The sequence below is a fragment of the Elaeis guineensis genome, chromosome 2, assembly GCF_000442705.2.
Source record: "Elaeis guineensis isolate ETL-2024a chromosome 2, EG11, whole genome shotgun sequence".
Lineage (NCBI taxonomy): Eukaryota > Viridiplantae > Streptophyta > Magnoliopsida > Arecales > Arecaceae > Elaeis > Elaeis guineensis.
Genome location: NC_025994.2, coordinates 115,711,190 through 115,731,705, shown reverse-complemented (window position 1 = coordinate 115,731,705; position 20,516 = coordinate 115,711,190). Strand labels below are relative to the sequence as shown.

Below are 20,516 nucleotides of genomic sequence, written 5' to 3'. Positions count from 1 at the left end.
GCAAATGAAGAACCCAATAAGAGATACAGCTTTAAAATGCCATGCACTCTCATGTAACAAGTTTGAAGTTTTTGGTGTTTTGACATGTGATGATGTGAAATTACTTGTTACATTGGATGTTTGCTTTTATGCTTTGTCTAGCATGCTAATGACAGGCCCATAAGTTCTAGTCAACTGTAATAGACCATGGTATATGACAAACTATGAACCAGGATAGCCCATGGTCTCAGTATGGTACTTAGCTAGGACCGGCGCAAACCTTTCCTTACCAGCTGAACTGCCTAGAACTACTCAATTCCAAGCGGTTCAGCCCAGCAAGGGCCCTACACCAGTTCAGGGCCTTGGTATTTGGGAGAGAAAGGTCGTTTCAGTAGGAGAGGAGAAAGACAAGAGAGAAAGAGGAAGAGGAGAGGAGGAAAAAAAGAAAAGAGTGGAAGTGTGAGCATGAGCTCCTATCCCTCTTCCATTTTTCATGGTTACACTGCATCCATACGCATAGATATTGAAAATCTATGGAAAAATCATGCCAATTTTTTTTTTTTTGCACAATTTCAAGGTATATCATAGATCTTAGTCAAATCCCTACAACGGTATAACCTTTTTCAATTTTTTTTTATATTTATTTCATTTATTACTAAAAATATATCTTCAGATTAAAAAAAATAATAAAGATGTTAACTTCCAAAAATTAGTATCATGCGCTGGATGAAGCAAGCTACCCGCTGTTTTCTAACAACAATTTGATTTATTTTAAACATTAATTTCTTCTCAAATAAAAACCCAATTTAGAGCAATTCGTAGATTAAATAGGCTATTAGTGTTTAATATGGACTGAAAGGCTCCAATTTGGTTTAGAGTCAGAGACCTCTAATCTGAAATTATGCAGAGAGATGTTTAGGAGGTCACCACAGCACTAGGGCCAGCCAAGGAGGCAGAACCACCCAGCATAATCTGCCCATTTGAGCCAGCCAAAAGTCACATAGATTGATCAAGCAAGGGTAAAAAGCCGATGCCCCAGACATCCACTCAGACAAAGCAAATGAAAGGAAAGAAGACAAATCCATTAAAGAAAGTGGATGAAGAGCCAATTAACAGTGACTCCGGAACCATCAAACCCTTCCGTGATAGATTACCCCAAGTCATCTCGTGATACATGCAATGATGACAATGACTTTTCGAGTGATGATGGGGTCAACAATCAGGGTGGCAAGCAGTGGACAGTGAGGAGGTTGGGATGCATTCTCTTTGCTTACTCGATGAGTCCCAGTTTAAGTAGAGCTAGGAAGTATACCAAAGTATAACCATAGATGGTGGACACAACACTGATTTGGCTGATGAGATAGTATGTTAGGTGAAAATCTTGGATGTATCGGGATTCTGATACTCAAGATTATCATTCAATACCAAATCATATCCTCTCGTGTGGGTTTATGGGCCATATGGATATGTGCCCTTTGAGTCTCCATGTTCATGTGGCTATCATCCTCCCCAACCTCAATTAGACCATGAATCTAACCCTTGCTCAATGCTTTTTTAGGATTTCCACCACTATACCCACAAGACAATAGTATCAATAATATGTTTGTTGAACTGTCTCGAACTAATTGGTTTGGGGCATGCCGGACCAGCCGACCGGCATGGTTCTAGCATCAAAAATGGTACACCAATGAGAAAGGAGAAGAAAATAGAGGAAGAGAGAGAAGGGGAGGGAAGAAAAGGCCAGAGAAGCCCACCGAGACCTCCAGAGCTTCGCCCTCCTCCATAGAGAGGAAAATAGAGAGAGAGAGAGGAGAGAGAGAGGGAGAGATAGGAATGGAATGAGGGCGAGTGGATGGGGAGGCCGGCAGTGGCCATCAAACGGCTGTGGAGGCCCCTGGAGGGGGGATCTTCCTTCCCACCCTCCATCGGGTCAAAATAAGGGCGACCTCCTTGCTTCAATCGTGATCGATTTTATTTTTTTGCATCACTATGGATCATGAGAAAAGTAAAATAAATCATGATCAAAATTGGGGCGGTCGCTCGTGTTTTGACCTGACTAAAGGTGGGGAGGAAGATCCCTCCCTCCAGGGGCCTCCACAGCCCACCGACGACCACTGCCAGACTCCCCACCCGCTCCCCCTCCTTTCATTCCTTTCTCTCCCTCCCTCCCCCCTCTCTCTCAAGTTCTCCCTCTCCCCCACTTACTTTGTAAGTGCGCATATTTAACTAGTATATGGGCATATTTAACCGTACCGCCGGCCAACCGATATAGGATCCGATTCCAGCACGACGAACGTTGATCAACATGGCTATCAATCCAGACGAGCTACCGTGATCCTAAATGGGCACAATACCAACATTGGAGTCAAGACCTAGGGCACAATCATGAATATGATCTGGTCGTGTATAAGGGACATCGACACTCAACTTGGAATTTAGTAGATGCATGTATGTTGCATTTCCAAAGTATTTTACATTTGTAATGATATACTAGGTTAATTTAACATGTATTTTTGTAGAGTCACACCATTCTTTAGATATGTAAATAAAATAATAAAGTATATTATATTTAAACATCAAAAACAAACTCCCAAAGTCCTTTTTTCCACTCAAAACAAAATAATGAAAGCTTAAAAACCCTGAACCAAAAAATTATTTAAAAAAATAAAAAATAATGATGTCCTGGTTCATACAATACTGATACGGTACCAATTACCTTCCAATACGTAGTCCGATACCAGTAAAGCAAATAATGACATAGATAATCATCTAATGTCAATCTATACCTAATTTTCCCTCATCAACAAAATCAGGTTGAAATTAAGGGTACCTAGACACTCGACACAACTACGAGCATCCATGCACCTTGATTGTCAAACATGAAGCTTCCAAAAATCTAGGTATGAGATATGACAAACACACACATACAGACAAATAAGCCACTACTTTGATAATTATCAAAAAAAGAGAAAAGGAGGAGAAAGGAGAAAAGGACATAAGTTGCCTAACTAGAGAAATAGTAGAATAAGGCTTTGAAAATTGTTTAGGTTCATTTACGGGTACTTAGGACATGCTAAGATACTTAAATTGATGATTAAACATTTGACGAATATATGCTAAACAAAAATTATTGAGACTTTGCTTAAGGTCCATGTAGTAACTTTGTAGTAAAAACATGATGATACCTAAGCGTCTCGCACTTGAAACTACAAGTCTGCTGCATTGACACACACATACGTATGCAAAGTAATTGCTAGCACATTTTGCTAACATCAATAGGACAATTTAAATGGGATTGTACTTTCATATGTTCTGTTGTGTTCTATCATGTCCAAGTATTGAAAGGTGTCAACCCTTTAAGAAACCTTTAAATAAGAGTGCCCAAGTAATATCACTTTTTATGAGGTGAGGAAGCAACAAAAACCCAGTTCAATTTCCCATTGGTATATTCATCTAAGATGGACAAAGAAGAAAGAAACGAAAGATGCTTACAAATTACTTAGGTTGTGTTTAGATGTTGAATAGCTAACTAGCCCTTAAATAGGCTTAACCATGCATATCCACCCCCTAACCAGCTAGTGAATAAAGTTCTCTGTTTGGTTGGTGCCCCCCTGGTTAATGGGATAAAGTTGTAAAAAAGTGAAAAAATAAAAAGAAAGAGAGAAATTTCTAAATGGTTAACTACATTTCACCCTGCCCCATCAAATTAAGTTACCCAAGTTAAGTACCATTTTGATCCTTTGACCAATAAAGTTATCCACCATTTTTGGGTGGTGTTTGGCTGGCCAAACAAATAAGTCTTCCTTACCCGCTGCTTAACCAGCATCCAAACCCAGCCAAAGTGGAAAGTATCAATAATTAAAAATCTCAATCTTCAAGGCTACATTAAATTGAACCTGCTTCCTATGATTTTATCACCTTTTCTGCTACAGTATCGGTTGCTGTTATTCGAATTTTGATTTCAATTATAACCTGCATAGAGAACAATCGCCTTACTGACAAATGATGATCAATAAATCAATTGATCGTTTTAAAACCACTCTTTTGAAATGTTGCAGGACCCCTATGTTTCAGTGTAACTGTCCTATATACTGTCAAGCATTGTGGGAAAAGATAAGTTATGAAATGCCCCTTCCTCTTGAATTGTTTGCTAGTTTCACTGCAAAATCCAGTGATATTTAGTTAATACTTCATACAACTATAGAGACTAGAGAGGTATATTTCGTCTTAAAGGTTGTATTAGAATTCTCTAGGCAAATACTACATCATCCAACAAAGCCACAATAAGATATAAATGTCTGATGTTTAATATGAAAAAGCTGTGTAAGCCACAAAGACATACATAATCCCTTATAAAAGCCCTGGAGTCATGTGAGGACAGGAATATTAGAAAGAGTGGAGGAAAAGGAATGGAAGGCATCAAATTAAGGTTGAACAAGCATAAATAAGATTATGCCTGACAGCTTTAGTCCTTACTAAATGACTTCATATAAAAGAACATGATGGCAATGACCTAAAGATAGAAGAAAACAAAACATCAGGAGAAAGCATCCAAACTCACCAGCTTTGACGTAAAGAACTCTACCAAGCTACTTATACTGGCACCATCTAATGGTTTTGACATGAGACAGTTAAGAATTTCTGCTAAGAGAAGGATACCTTTAAAAAAAAAAAAAAAAAAGAACACATTATTAAAAGAAGCAAATTACATGAGATTCTTTATTAAAGCTAAAAAAGAAAATTTGCATATCCAGTCTTGATGTGTATGATGTGTGTGTAACAAAATATGAATCTATACATGTGCATATGTCTCCATCTATGTCCACATTTATATGCATATACATGTGCAATTCTGCAAGCCTTTCTGTTCAAGCATGTGTTGGTAAGGGGAAGTGTGTAAGGCCGGCAGAATACAATTTAGCAAACTTCACTATTTCCTTCCTTTCATAAATTGGATTGGCTGAGAGAAAACAGATGGCTTACACATGTGCAGAATACAATTCAGCAAATAGCAAATTTTCAATAACTCCTTCCAGCTATAAATAGAATTGCATTGGATCTTAAACAGAACCCCACATGTTATATGCAACACATCAACTTGGCTTCTATTTAAGAAACCTGACTTTAGCAGCTGATGTGGATACTAGTCCAATAATTCAATTGGAAATAGATCAGTTCCAGCTCATAGCTCTATCAGACTTCAACACTTGATGTTGATCCCATTAAAAGATCAAGCTTCAAGGGTTTTCGTATTTACTGGCCCTTTACTGAAACATAACCAACATTTCTAACCAGTGAACTTGAAAAACCTAAACTACTTGCACATCCACTTCATTCATTCTCTTATGTTCTGCAAAATGATCTAAGTATCTAACAACTCCATTCCTGCAATCTTCAGTTGTCTTTTTTGTTTTCAAAATCCTGAATCCATGAATACTTATTTTTTCTACGGCATTTTGGATGCCATCTTTTACTTAACCATAGATAGCCACTACTTGCTTCCCAGCATGAACTTTTTCAAGATGATTCAGAATATAATCCTAGACCTCTCCTTTCCTTCAGTATAGTTACTAGTACTCAAATTTTGCTTAGACCTCTAGATGTTATCTATTCATTAAGTTGTGATTGTCAGCATTTCTTACATCCTGCAATCAGCAAATTTGTCACAACTTCTCATAATGTTACAATTACAGAGTCAAATCCAGTGGCCCAAAAACTCACAAGCCTAATGGTTTAGATTGCTGCAATGCTCTTTTAAATTTGAAAGGTACCAGTTGCTTTGTTATTGCCCAATTACCATCATTCTACAACATCACATGGTTTTCGCTTTCAATATGCCACATATTCTCTACATGTACACAATTCTTGTAATGATAGACGTATTCTCATCATTGAAAAAGATCAACAAGCCCATATCATATATATGGAATTAACTTATTAAATCCTTCCTTGTATCAGATTCTCGTTAAAGGATTAATTTCAGTTCAAATCAGCCTCTTAAAAGCTTTCCTAGATCTCCATGCCACATATAAACTCTTCACCAATCGAGCATTATTGAATATGATCATAACGTTTCACCTAGCAATTTTGTTATAGCTGACAGATATGTATGCTTCTTCTACATATGCAGGATGCTTCCTCCATATATGCAGGATGCTCCCTCTACAGAGATAACTTCTAACGCTATCATTCTAATCACATGGCATCAGGTTTGTTCCATAACCAATCCAACCTCTTCAATCAACACCAATTAATCCATACACTTGGAAAAATGAAATTTTTGTGAGTCAAGCAGCATGTTGTCTGGTGATTTCATTTTTTTTTTTTTTTTAAAGAAGTTGAATCAAGAAGTGTTGCAGTTTAGTGAGCAGCTTAGTGATGCAAAAGTTTTAAAAATCATAAGCTATACAGCATTTCCAATCAATAAATATTAAACACCAGTTAACCAATATCTGACATTCCATATATGGTTGTGAATGGAGACTCTAATTCAATAATCATACAAGAATTACATACAACATATCATTTCAAGAACATCTCCTGTCCCAGACACAAGATATTCTATGGTTATATCATGCCTGGGGCATAAAACAGCTCCATATTATCATGGATTGCAACATAATTATATAGATCAGCACAGTGTTATAGCTTCTCTAGCAAAACCAGAACATCATTAAGAATCTCACTAAAGAGTTAAGCATCAGAATTGATCATATGAGCAGTATTTGTTCCTTAACCAAAAAAAAACACTAAATACATTTTAAAAAATAGCATTTTTACAAAGAGAAAAGGTACCTCTCGCACGAATAGAATGATCCGAGGTGGTTAGATACAGTTCCATATCTCTTACCTATACACGGCAAAAGTAGCAGCTAACAATACAGATAAACCTAAAAAGAGTGAGGCCAGGAAAAAAAAAAAGAGTGAGTAGAAATCCCACCAATGCCTCGAGAGTTAAGAGGTCATTCTTCACCAATGCAGCAATAGCATCAACATTTGCAGCCTATAACAAAGTAAATTCATCAGCGGAAAATCATAATAAATTAAGGGAATAAGGAAAACAATCTAACAAATTTAAGAGAACAATCAAGCTTTAGTAAAGAAATTAGAGGAAGAAAAAGTAAATTCAAAAGCTCAAAATTTTACAAAATTAAGGGAACATGAAGAATAATCAAATAAAATGAAGAAAATCTCGAGATTTCGTGATAGAGAAATCAGAAAATAATATACTTTTAAAAAATTGAATACAGTTGATGAAAACCCTAAATTCAAGATTAGTTAAATAGGGCGATCACAGAAGACGACGAGAATTGAAGAACGATGCCAAGAAAACCCTAACACAACACTAGAGAATCGAGAAACTCTCTTTCAAGCCATTCTTTAAGGAAAAAAAGTAAGAAAACAAGAAGAGAAGGTACGGGTGACCTGCTGTTTGGGAGGGCGCGAGGAATCGACGAAGGCTTCAATGTGAGAAATCCAAGAACTCGGCTTCTTGTCCATTAGAGAGGAGGAGAGAAGAGACTGAGGTTTAGGGTTTTGGACGGTTCTGTGAGAGGGAAGAAGGCAAGGGCTCTGGAGCCAAAAGCGACCCACCGAGCGGAAAGGATACCGCCAAAAGAAAGAGGCTGGCTTTAAAGGGAGGTCCCAGCCCGGTAACTCGATCGCGTGGACTCGCAGCTCGTTGGAGCGCTTAATATAACGGGTTTCGGTTTCCGATCCCGGTCGTGTTACTTACGTAACACCTTCCTTGTACTTTGAATCTCCAACAAGGAGCGTTTGGTGATCTAACTGAGATCACCTGACATAAAATTACTGATAATTTAAATATTAAAATAATTTAAAATTATTATATTTAGTTTATCATAATATAATGATTAAAAAAATTTAAATATATAAATAATTTATTTGATATGTTATGAAAATTTAAAATCATCGTCATATAATATCAAAAATATTTTGATATATTTTAGATGAATTTTTTTTATTATCTACAAATAAGTTGAATAGCCATAACATTCGTTTGAAAAATGACATTTTAGTCATGGATGAAGATTAAAAAAATATATAGTATTTAACTAGATGTAACTAGAAATATGAACTTAATATTTGTTCGTCATCTAAAATAATCAAATTTTGAAGTCTTATAGAAGAATCGACTGAATATACTTTTGAAAAAAATATGTTTAGTACCTATATTCTAATATATTTCAGTAAAATTATTTTTTAGTGCTTCGAATTATTGTGATTGGATTGAGAAAATAAAATCGCCACTTCAAATCACGCTCCTTTAGGAGTTGGGATTGAGGATTGGGATAGAGAAAATTTTAGAACAAAACCTAATAGATTTTTTCTCTTTCTAATCAGCATAGCGAGAGAAGAAAGAATTTCCTTCTCTTTCATGGAGACGAAGCCTCAAGTACCTGCATTTTTTTTCTTATGCGGAGAAGACGCCTCAACTACCCACCCTATCTACATGAAAAAAATATCACAGCAAAAAACAATGATTTCCTCTTTCTGGAAGTTTTCGATTACGAAGATATTTTGATTAACATATTTTAATATAAGATCACATGTGATGGAGTGATGTTAAATATCAGTCCTCAAAAGTAGATTTTTTATCACCGCATTGGATGGTGATTTGAGGAGTGGGGGTGGTATGAAATTATCATCAAAGATCATCATAATGCAATCAAATATGATGATTTCATCACCTTCACTCACATTACTCTTGATCCTAGGTAGATCACCTCATATCAAATACCTCCTAAGAGAACAATGGATATTATTTTATTATGCCACTTGAAAATATTATTGAAAAAGTTCATTAATTTTTTAGGCCATTAATTCAACTAAACAGGCCATTAATTTTGAAAAGTTGGGTTTAGATCACTCTAGGCAAGTAATGGTTATTTTTTCATTATAACCATAAATAACAATTTTGGAGAACCATTGCCATGCATAAAATCGTGATTGCTGCTACTTGACATAATTTGGTTGACCAAGATATATGGTGATAGCACAAGTGGTTGCCTTCTTGATGCTAGAAGCTATTGGATATTGCCCCTTCGGACACAAAAATGCCATAAACTATCAATGACTACAGGCAAATGCTAAAAAAAGCTAGGTAGATCTAGATGAATACCATATCTCATGCAAAGTTACACAACAAACAACTCTGACAAACTCGGGCTTCAAAAGATCCAGTTTTAGAAACAAAAAAGTAAAGCATAACTATTTAAAGCCAATTCTACAACTTTCCATGGAAGTTCTGATATATCTATCTTCTGAGTTATTTAGAGCCTGTTTGGAGCCCTCAGTTGAAGTTGCACTACAACTCAAGTTTAATTCTTACGCTTGGAAGGGGGTTTAAGAAAACGAGATACGAGACGAAAAAAAAGAGAGGAAAGGAGGTGTGGTCACGAAGAGGGAGAAGGTAGGGGAAGAGAGGTTTGAGTCCAAAGAGCTTAATGTCTCTTCTCATAACCCTTCACTAAATCCCCCTCATCCTCATGCTCCCATTGCTCCCCCTGGTCCAATGATGATGACCACAACTCTCACCACCTTAAAGCCTCTCTCCACCCACTATTTGCGACCTCTTTGCCGACGAGGTTCTCCACCATACCTCAAATGCCTCCTCCTTCACCAGCCCTCCCATCCATCTCCATACCAAGACCTACTCCTGCCTTATGAACCCACCGTCCCTAACCACAGTCATTAATAACGACAAAAGATCCAATCGGATCTATCACTCTAGCCCACTTAAGCTAGGCATCCTCAGTAAGGCTCAAGCAATCTATAACGAGGATGGAGATTGAAGCGCCATGGGGAGGGGGTGCACTCTTGGAGGATGAGGGATTGCTTGGAGAAGGGAGGGCAGAGGAGTCTGGAGCATGGAAGAGTCGGGAGGTAGGGGAGAAGGGGATAACAGTGATGTGAGAGGATGGTAGAGGGTAGCAGGGGGTGGCTAATCTAGATATTTTCGAAGCCCAGACAATGAAAGGTAAGATCTCTAACACTGCAAGAGGTGTATAGGGAGCGAGAGCCCGAAGTAGGAGTTCAACGAGGAGCGGTGCATACTTGGAGTTGGAGGGGTGATTGAAGAGAAAAGCATGAAGGAGTTGAAGTCATGGAGGGAAGTTTCGGTCTCAAGCGCTCGCCTTGCAACTTTTCATGCAGCCAATTTGGCCGTAGGCTATAGGCTACTCTAGTCTGCAGCTGGACCAATACTGCAGGTCAATCTGCATGATGCTATATAGTTCCTAAAATATGCTAAAGAGCAGTGTAAAAAATTATAAGGTAATAATAATACTAAGTGTATGACTACCGAAGAATTGGAAGGTAATAAGTGGTTTCTAAGGTACATATGGTAACGTGATAAACTGCGTGGATCCTCTACTGTGCACCACACCGTGTGGTGCACAACACGCCCCGTCCATCGCACGATGGACGGCCACGCGCAACGGACGTGCATCCACGCACGGCCATCCATCGCACGATGTGTAACATCCCAGCCCAGGACCAAGCCCAAAACCCAAACAAAAAAAAAAAAAACAGAGCGGAAGGAGACTCCCGAAGGGAGTCTTCTTCTCCAGTGAATCCCAGGTGGAAGGGGAGTCCTAGGATCACCCGAGCCCTAGGGACCCCTATAAATAAGCCTCTCCCTCTCTCAAGACCCTCCACCGGTGATCTTCGAGCCCGATTTTTCTTCTTTTCTCCGAAGAAGCCGCGGCAGCCTCTTCTCGTGTTCGCCGGAAATTGAAGGTCAAAGAAGCCCCCGGAGTTCAGGTAAGGGTTCAATCTTTCTTCCTCTCCCTCTTCTCTTTCTTCCCATGTTTTTAAACTCCTCGCCGGCCGTCAGGATCGTCGAAAAAATCCTTGAAAATAGTGAATCCTGTTTTGCTCTGTTTCGGCCGGACCTTTTCCTCTCTTTTTCGGCCACCGACGCCGTCGGTTGCGGCATCCCATCCCCGAGACCGGACTCCCATATGTCTCTCTTCCTTCCCTGAAAGCCTTGGCCGCCGGCGACCTGCCAATGGTCGGAGTTCTTGAAGAAAGGAAACGGATCCCCTGTTTTTCGAAAAAAAAAAAAAAAGAGCCGCCGGCCGTTGTTGGATCTCCGGCCAGGCCGCCACCCCGCCGGAGCCCGAGCCACCGGGGGGGGGACCTCACGGTCCTCCCCTGTTTCAGCCAAGGGAGGCCGCGGGAAAAGAGAAGAAAAGAAGAAGGAAAAGAAGAAGAAAAGAAAAGAAAAAGGAAAAAGAAAAAGAAAAGAAAAAGGAAAAAAAGAAAAAGAAAAGAAAAAAAAAGGGGAAAAAAGAGAAAGAGAAAAAAATAATAATAAAAAAAATAAAATAAAAAGAAGAAGAAGGAGAGAATTTTTCTCTCTCTCCTTTCTCTCTTCTTTCTCTCTCTTTTCTCTCTCTCTACCTTCTCTCTCCAGTTTCTCTCTCTAGATTCTCTCTCTATTTTCTCTCTCTAGATCTTTCTCTCTTTTTATGGATTTTATCTCTCTAGAATCTTTCTACTCTCTCTCTGATTACATCACAAACCCTAGGATAAATTTGAAATAAAAATAAGATGATCTGAGGTTGCTCCGAAATTCGTGCGGTAGATCTGATCCCAGTCCGATCCTATTCGAAATTTGTAACACTTGATTCATATTGAGTCACCCTGATAGGACCTTTGATGATCTCGATCATGATTGCCTCATCAAAAAAATACGAAGATTCTCTCTCCACTTTCTCTCTCTAGAATTTTCTCTCTCTTCAGGGATTTTCTCTCTCTAAAAGTCTTATGGATCAGTGGAGGATCTAGATAATTAGATAAATCTTAATTTTGATTAATCCTAAGAGAGGTCCTCGATCTGTGTTATTAGGATCGATTATCGGTAATTTTCTCTATATATGATTTTTATATTTGATCAGGGTCATGAAGAGATACGATTATCTGCATAAGATATCGAGTGGAATATCTTATTAGAGAAATTTATAAATCAAAGAAGAACATTGATTTCTGTGCTTGGATCAGTCACCGATAAAGGTAAGAATCTCTGTACATGATCATCATTATATATGTTATTTTACCATTGATTTTATTTCATTGATTTTGCATCGTTGGATTTGAGATTGATGAATTTATTATATCTGAGATACTGTTATCTATTTATGTGATTTTGAGCATGAGTATGTTATATCAATTCATATGTATCAGCGATTGATGGCATGATTATATGGGTATGACATATTTATTACATTGTAAAATTTGAATTGATTAATGAAGTCAAATATTGTAATTTCATGAAAAATGAAAAAGAAAGAGAAATATGGTTTGGACTGGCCTTGTCATGTGGAATAGCTTGCCAGGAGCTTATGCCTGGGACAGCCCCCACAGGCTTATGTGTGGAAGAATATGATCCGAGAAAGATCATGAAGAATCTGATCCGAGAAAGATCATGAATGATTTAATCCGAGAAAGATCATGGCCACTTTGATCCGAGAAAGATCATGAATATTTCGATCCGAAGAAGATCACAGAAATCGATCCGAATAAAAGATCGTCGCATGATCCTGGTAGTCCAAAGCCAAAGCCAAAGCTAAAGCGAAAAAGAAAAGGATTAAAGATGATGTGATAATAGAAGAAAATAGAAAGATAAGACATGAAACAATCATTGAATAAAATTGTTTCACTTATTTAACATATGATGATGCATCTCTTTTGATGAAACAGATAATCTATAAATGTTTGCAGTATTCTGGACAGTGAACATCGACTTTTATGTGATATTGCCTATCATTATTTTCAGATTATATTATTATATTGGTGTGATATGGAAATTCTTACTGGGCTGTAAAGCCCACACCCCTTCATTTCCTTTTCTTCTCAGAGTTACAAGATGTCCATGGTTGGCTATGGTATGGATTTGTGAGTGAGCGGATGCATAGATAGAGTACCGTTGATATCTGATCAGAGGATTGAAGGAATGTTAATTGTAATTATGCAAGTTTTATGAATTATTATTGAAATTAAATATTATGGTTGATAAGGTTGTAATGATTTAATTTGGCTTTGCATATTCTTTAGGGCTTGCTCTAAGGAGTGTGCGGCCATCACGTATCCGACCCGGGTGTTGGGTTTGGGGCGTGACACGATGGATGGTGCGCTGTGCACCGCACCATACGGTGGACATGTGGTGCACAGCACGTCCCGTCCATCGCACGATGGACAGCTACGTGCAACGGACGTGCATCCACGCACGGCCGTCCATCGCATGATGGACAGTGCGTTGTGCACCGCACCATGTGGTGGACAGCAGAGAACTCGAGCTTCGTGATAAAAATACTATGAAATATTATGAAGTAACAACCTATTTCAAAGATAAGAAAGAAAGTCCATTCTATCATTCAGATGGTAATGCAGGCAAAAAAAAAAAAAAAGGTGACAATCTACACATGAGATACAGATGTTCAAAAATTATGAAGAAAGGGTTATGAGTTGCACGGACATAAATAAGCCAATAGAAACCCAAGAGAGGTGATCTGATCACAAGCATCTAGAAATAAGAATCAAAAATGGGAACGGCCCTTCGGAAGACCTGCATAAAAGAGAACTCTGAAAGGGTTGGTGGTCTAGACAAGGAATTCAATCCCTAATAATACATGATAATTTTTTTATGAAAAAAAGAAACCAAACAATGCGAGATGGATGAATATTTTTTAAATAGTTGTTTTCAATTAAAAGCACTAGAGTCACTTTACACACACCATCTGGCAGCTGATTCTTGATCATGACTTCCCAAATGTTGATGACAAGTAACAAAAGAAGCAAAGCAAGAAGAAATGCTAACAACTTATGGCCTCGAAATTGTATTCATTCATTAAGCTCCTGAGTTAACAATATAAACAATGATATCAAAATATTTTTCATAATCCCCTCCCAAAGGGCTGCAAGATATTGCACAAAATCACAATCTAGTAGATTGTGTTGAAGACCAAGCACAACAGCTAGAATGACCAAGCACCAAGTAAATCTTAGCAGTAACCTGCTGTTATCTAATAGCTATGGAATCTGAATCAGTAGTTTCACATGAAGCCTCCTCAAGCATGTCTAGAAATCCTTTTCGTGATGTTTTTTGAAAGACAGAAGCATTAAAATGCAGACCATTCATAGACACAGCCTCAAACTTAGTCCAAAGCTCCCTCTTCAGTGTAGATTCTCCAGGATGTCTACCTGTCAGGATTGTGCTCTGAAAGTCTTCCAACATAGGAGTACCAAGCAAAAGATCATTGTTAAAAGGAGTTGGAGGTGGCTTTTCATCTGATGGCTCCATCAAAATACAAGTCTTTGGGGGTGATAAAAACCAGTCAAGTTCATCAACTTCCTTTCTTCGGCTTGTAACTTTAGGAGCAGGCTGCAACCCTAAGAGCTTCTGGTACCTTGATGCCAAAGTGTCCGATACTTCTTCACTGACAAGGTCATCAGCAAGTTTGGAATCATTGTTATCTTGAGTCGGTATATCATCCGACTGAAAGCGCTCAGAGATTGGATTAAGCAAGGCACAACTCTTTGGTGGTGATGTCTCTAAGCATGGAGTTAATAGGTAGGAGTTTTTCCTGCCCTTGTAGTTCGAAAAATTCCAAGGAGAAACAAACCCACTTTCGAAGGTACTGTTCTTTGTTTCAATAGCAATGGGCTTTGGACCATCACTTGGTGCGTTCTTTAACTCCACTCTTTCCATTACATTACTCAGAGCATTATTAGTACCTGGTAGTAATGGAGGCAATTCATGAGGGTTACATTGATCCTCATTGGCATACATTCCCACTATAGATTTGGATGATTCCAGGCATTTAGATGAATATGTTTTTGTTTTGGGCAATGGTGTCAGCAGAAACAGTTGTCTCCCACTCTCGACCATACAGGCACCTGCACGCCAGGAGACTAGGGGTGAAGGAGAGACTATCAAGTCCAGCTCAGATTTGGTTTTATTGCTTTGAACAGCATTTCCATCTCCCTTTGCACCAGAAGCATAATTAGTATTTAAAGGTTGACCCAACTGCAATTCAGTTTTATTGCTTCGGACGGCATTTCCATTTCCATGTGCACCAGAAGCAGAATTAGTATTTAAAGGTTGACCCAGCTGGTTTTCAGAAGTTATTGAAGTACCAGCAAATGCTTGCTGGAGTCTCGGGAACCATGGCTGCATAGAATTAACAAAATAAACATGCTATGAATGTAAAATCAGATACTACCATGGCCTCCCTCTGTCACTAGTAAAAACATAAGTTTTGTTCATATCTACTAACTCAAAACGAGATTTGCTTTCCCAGACTAGAAACGTCATTTGGAGCATAGAAACAGCTTTGGTCCATACATACCTTCAAAGATGAATGCATATCAGATAAGATGTGCCTAAAGGACTCAATATCTTGGTTTACTTTCTTGCTTCGTGGCTTATGTTCAATGGCTTCAGCAATCAACTCATCAATCTGTGAACAAAAATCATAAAAGGCCGCATATGATTTAAAGCTCAAATTAATTTTACCACTAAAAAAAGAATACTGAACACTTGTAAGGAAAAATTATACATTGACATCTAATAATGGTTTAAGCAACCCAGTCTAAAATTTACACTGCAGTCTGAATATTGGTTCTGAGCAAACCTATCAAAATTGAGTACAAAGTATCGGCTATGCACTGGAGGTGACAAAATAAGCAAAAGTGTCAACATCTATCTGACATAGGATGTCGAACTTTAAAGGAGAGCAAAACTCCTGCACAATATAGATATTATCCTTTTCCTTCCATTTCTAACCATAGCAAACACTAAAAAACAGTGCAGAATAAACAAACAAAAATGTAATGAATTATCTTGCATCATAAGACTGAGGACCGTATGAAGCATGGTTCCACCTGTAGCATCTTATATTTCACAAATGATACAATTGATTGCCTTCAGACAATAAATTGTGCATGATTACATAATTTACCTGACAATGAATAAAGTCCAGTGCCTTAGAAGGTACAGCTTAGATGTCATCTTGGTTGAGAATACTTAAGCAACACCAGCCAGTGTACTCAACCAAAGAAAGCAACATAAGCAAAAAAAAATAAAAAACATTTATTCATAGTCCTCCTTGTTACATGCTTCTCATATAACCAGCAAGACAATATGATTAACACCACCCTGATCCCCATTCTTGTAGAAAGACAAATCATGCGCACGAGACAGTAACGAGATTAGGCATTATAATATCAGGTCTTTAACATCTTTTTGACAGATAAGCTGGGCAGAATTGATGCCATACCATACACTGCAACTATCAACCACCTTTATTTTTACGATACCAAAAGAATACTAGAGGTCACTTTTGCAAAGGATGATATACAGCGTTAAAGGTGAAGTGAGAAATAGGATATTAGAGAAAATGAAAAAGTTGCGATGACTGATCAAATGGTAGAGAATCGACTGAGATTGCCTGGATATGTGTTCTCTAGTGTTGAGAAGAAATAGGATGCTGGATGGTTAAGCAAGCAGGGGGTAGGAAATAACAAAGATGAAAGTTGTCAAAAGAAAGAGAAAGAAAGAAAAAGAACAGAAACACATCCTTGGATGGCATAATTTAGCATTTAATAAGCAACCAATGTAGCTAAGGTTAAACTTGATGCTCAATTGGCCATACTTATGATTTACATCATTACTAATAGAGCAAGGATAGAATGCTAAAAGCATTAGAAGTCAATATACTCTGAAAATATTGATATAAAATGTCCAATGAAGTCCCTCAGAAACCAAATCATACAGCAAAAGTCTCCAATTTTCCCCAAAATGATAACCCAGTCAGAATTAAAGCTTCATGCCTGTTCCATGAGTTTTTGTATAAAAATACAATAAGTGTGAGATTCTCCTTTCTGTCTAGCCAACTGACACCACCTAAAATCCTATGTTGTTCACCCATAATGTGATCTGGCCTCGATGCAAATTGCAATGCACCCTAAGCCTACTTCAGCTAACCTTCAAGACTTCAGTATTAACTGATTAAATTGGAATGGTAAAACATCAGGGGAATGAACAAAATCAGAACGACAAAATGTTGAATCTCAAAAAAATGCATCCAACAGCACCACTTGGCATTGAATCCATAGAACACCATATGCAGTCATAATTCATTTACACAGGCTTACATAGGTTTGAGCTATTTACTCCAAATTGACTCTTCTAGCAATTTTTTTGCAAGGAGAAGAAAGGTGAATCACCTACTGGATTTGTATTGTTCAAAATATTGAGGCTATCGGGCCACAGTTGATCAAGAAGTAAAACAAAACCTTGAATAAAAAGAAAAAAGTTGTGCATAAAAACTAGGCTCAAGATTCCTAAACCTAATAATCAAACCAACGAGAAGCGACTGCAAACATAGAAGAAAATCATAAAGGACACGACCTCAAAGTTACCAGTTGACCCAGAAGTTCTCCTTTCACCAAAAAATTATTAAAAATAAAATAAAATAGCCCGTGCGCAGAAATTTTGGAAAAAGACATGATCATGGAAAAATCAAGATTACAATATTATAGAACAACATCAAAACCAGTCGTTCTATCACCAGCACAAAGAAAGAAAATCGTTAACTTTTTATTTTAATAAAAAGGGGGTGGCTCTGCTACCTCCCGTTCACATCAAAAAAAAAGAAAAAAAAAGAAAGAAAATCGTTTTACGCCTCAAAAACATCAAGAACTGAGCACCATTATCTATCAAAAGAACATTGAAATCATACTCATGGAGAGAAACAGTGCTTCTTGAAACAAATGAAACCTAGGGTTTCTATCTAATTCTTTAACCACTTCTCCTTTTATTCCGATCAGACGAACCTGAATCCAGGGTTTCCTCTCTACGTACCTTGCTGACGAGATTTGAGAGATCGGAGCGCACAAGGAGAAGGCGATCGAGAGCGCCGTCATCACTCTCCTCCGCGATCTTCTTCTTGCGAGATTTCAAAGACTTCCCACCGTTGGAAATATCTGCAAGGGGCTTCCTCGCGGCCGATTTCCCCATTTGACTCTTGAGCATTTCTTCTCGATCCCTCTGAACTCGTTGCTCCCCTACTGTGCGCTCCGATCGGAGGAGAAGAACGAGCGGAGGTGAATCAAAATATCGAAGGCGGATAGAAGGTGCCAGAAACCCAACGGTCGAAACCCCGAATTCAAATCTTTTGTGGGGTTGGGGTGGCTGGTTGTTGAAGGGTTGAGATCTATCTCGCTTTAAATCTCACGAGGCGGTCCAAAAAGGCCATCAATCTAGCGTCCATATCTGGTTTATGGGTGTGAAATGACATTGGACCGGATTGAGATGGGCTAGAGATTGAACCGGGTTGGCATTACGATGTGAGACTACTGCAACTTATGTCTTTGGAATTCTGGGCAATGGATATGCCGAGCGGCAAGCAAGAAGTTGCTGGAATTACCTAAAGTTTCGGGGTGGCAATCAGACGGTCAGAGCATATATGCATTGGATCCAAAATTTATTAACCCAAATCTAATCGTTTGTTAATGGGTCAGAAACTTAAGTCTGAATCCAACTATTTATTAAACAAATAACCTAATTCATCCACATAATTTATTTATTAAATAAGTTAGGTTAAATAGATTAAACATATTGAATGGATCGGATTAGATAGGACGGAAACAGATTGAATAGATTTTAAATAGGTTAAATGATTTAGATTATAATCCGATTCAATTATTAAACTGATCAAAATTGATTAAATGAATTAAAATTTTAAATCTAAATTTAATCTATTTAATAAATTAATTTAGATAGATTAATTTATTTATGATTTAAATTCATGTAAATTCAAATCTGTTTAAAATAGATCATTCACGGATCATGTTATAAATTACCATTCTTACTAAATTTTGTGTGGAGCCTGGCTGGCCTTTTTATATTGAGACACTGGGAGTCTCGTCGCTTGTGGCCACTCCATCCATGTGAGGAGAAAGCTGGCTTATTATCTTTAGGACAGAAAATATTCTCTATTTACTTTCTGACTCAAGGGAAAGAACATACTTGACAAAAAACATCAATCATGCAATAAGAACAAAATTAATATATAGTTGGTGATTAATATTTAATAGTTATAATGTGTCCTTCATACGTATAGCATCTCTTCTTTAGATTGTCAATCATGCATTCCACTTCCAGGAATGAAGTAATATGAGATCCATTACTTCCTCAATGAATGCTTTGTTGAAGTCGAAGAAAGAGGGCTTGAGGGCATTCTTGATCTTGAAAATGTTCCAAATTGTTTCTATGGTATGACTAGCTATGTCAAATATATTTTTTATGAGAAATTATTAGTTAGAATGATTCTACCATGTGTGCCTTACATGAAACAATAACAAGCCAACATATCATTTATTATTGAAAAAAGATATACTGTTATCCAAACTTGATTAAAAATTTTTAATGAAAAAAAGTTCCATTGTTAACTATAATTGGCCTGCTGATAACTTTTATTATTTTTGAAGAAAAAAATTAATTTTTTTAGATGGTATGTTGGCTTATTATTGACTGATGCAAGGTATACGTGGGTGAACAGTTCTAACCAATAATTTTTCTAACCTTTTCGGGGTTGCCTTATTCCATGCTGGAGTGATAATTTTTCCAAAAGCACATTATCAGGCGACATCTTTTTGCACCATGTACCTTGACATGTAGTGCAAGATCCAATAATCTGAGATTAGGCCTTGTAAGCTTGTATTGACGGCCAGTCATCAGCTTTGCTAGGTGATGCGCGAATTGTACCTTGAAAAGGTGTAGGACAAAGCTTTTTCAGACGTTAGAGTTCCTGGGTTCTCATTCCCGCTGGTTAGTACTTGAAGCAGCATCACCGTTCGCCGCTGTAAGGAACTTTGTGCCATGAAGAAGACCTCAAGCGGGTAATGAGAGCAGTAGAACGTCTGATGCATGTCGTGATTGGATCCGAGAAAAGAACTCTAGCAAAGCTGCAGCATGATAGAAATTGCGTGGCACACTCGAAGTGAAGCTGGTCTCATCAAAGCACTGGAGAGTATGGAGAACGTGATCATCCAACTGGGCGACTTCGCAGACGGCATCCTTTTTTTCACTTTGAATGGCATTTAGAGCCATCAGACAGCATTGCATTTCCCCTATACTCTCTCTTTCTCTACGTTTCCAGCAGTTGGAGTTGGGTTCTTTGAGGCATCGCATAGCTTAAATTGATCAACAGATGCTACAATGCATTGCAGTCTTGGAGGGAGGAGCACGAGCGGGTCAATTTTTTTCCCTCCTTCCCTTTTAAGAATAGGAGCCACGACCGGTCACTGTCCAAGTTCTCCATGACGGCTCCACAAGCTTGCCTGCCAAGGTAGTCTGATCCCTTTTTTTTTTTTTTTTTTTTGATGGCTCGAGGTGGGGCTTGGCTGATTGTAGCCTTCCAAAGGGCTATACGGTATATCAACAAGATCACAATCTCATAGATTGTGTTGAAGACTAGCAGAACAGGCTGGAATGGTCCATCACCATG

At 38.1% G+C, this 20,516-nt stretch overlaps 2 protein-coding genes across 7 annotated transcripts in view; both read right to left on the bottom strand.

The window, feature by feature from the left end:
- The window catches only part of LOC105040454 (MMS19 nucleotide excision repair protein homolog), a 30,336-nt gene extending 22,751 nt beyond the window's left edge, over positions 1-7,585 (bottom strand). For 3 of the 6 annotated variants that reach the window (XR_012139192.1, XR_012139193.1, XM_073252879.1), the window contains exons 1-4: positions 7,405-7,585; positions 6,920-6,982; positions 6,775-6,829; positions 4,541-4,638 (exon numbers count right to left, since the gene is read on the bottom strand). Coding sequence is in view for 1 of the 6 variants with exons in the window: in XM_073252879.1 (XP_073108980.1) it covers positions 4,541-4,638; positions 6,775-6,829; positions 6,920-6,982; positions 7,405-7,479 (291 nt within the window). In the remaining 5 variants the exon portion in view is untranslated. Of the gene's footprint in view, positions 1-4,540; positions 4,639-6,774; positions 6,830-6,919; positions 6,983-7,404 lie in introns of those variants that run through there. The other 3 variants (XR_012139195.1, XR_012139194.1, XR_003800842.2) reach the window with 3 other exon arrangements.
- A 6,173-nt stretch (positions 7,586-13,758) lies between these two features.
- Positions 13,759-18,189, bottom strand: LOC105040446 (uncharacterized). The gene is made up of 3 exons (XM_010916978.4): positions 17,870-18,189; positions 15,354-15,464; positions 13,759-15,175 (listed from the first exon to the last, which is right to left on the bottom strand). Exons 1-3 carry the CDS (start codon positions 18,038-18,040, stop codon positions 14,024-14,026), a joined length of 1,434 nt encoding a protein of 477 aa, XP_010915280.1. The 5' UTR covers positions 18,041-18,189; the 3' UTR covers positions 13,759-14,023.
- Positions 18,190-20,516: the final 2,327 nt, after the last annotated feature.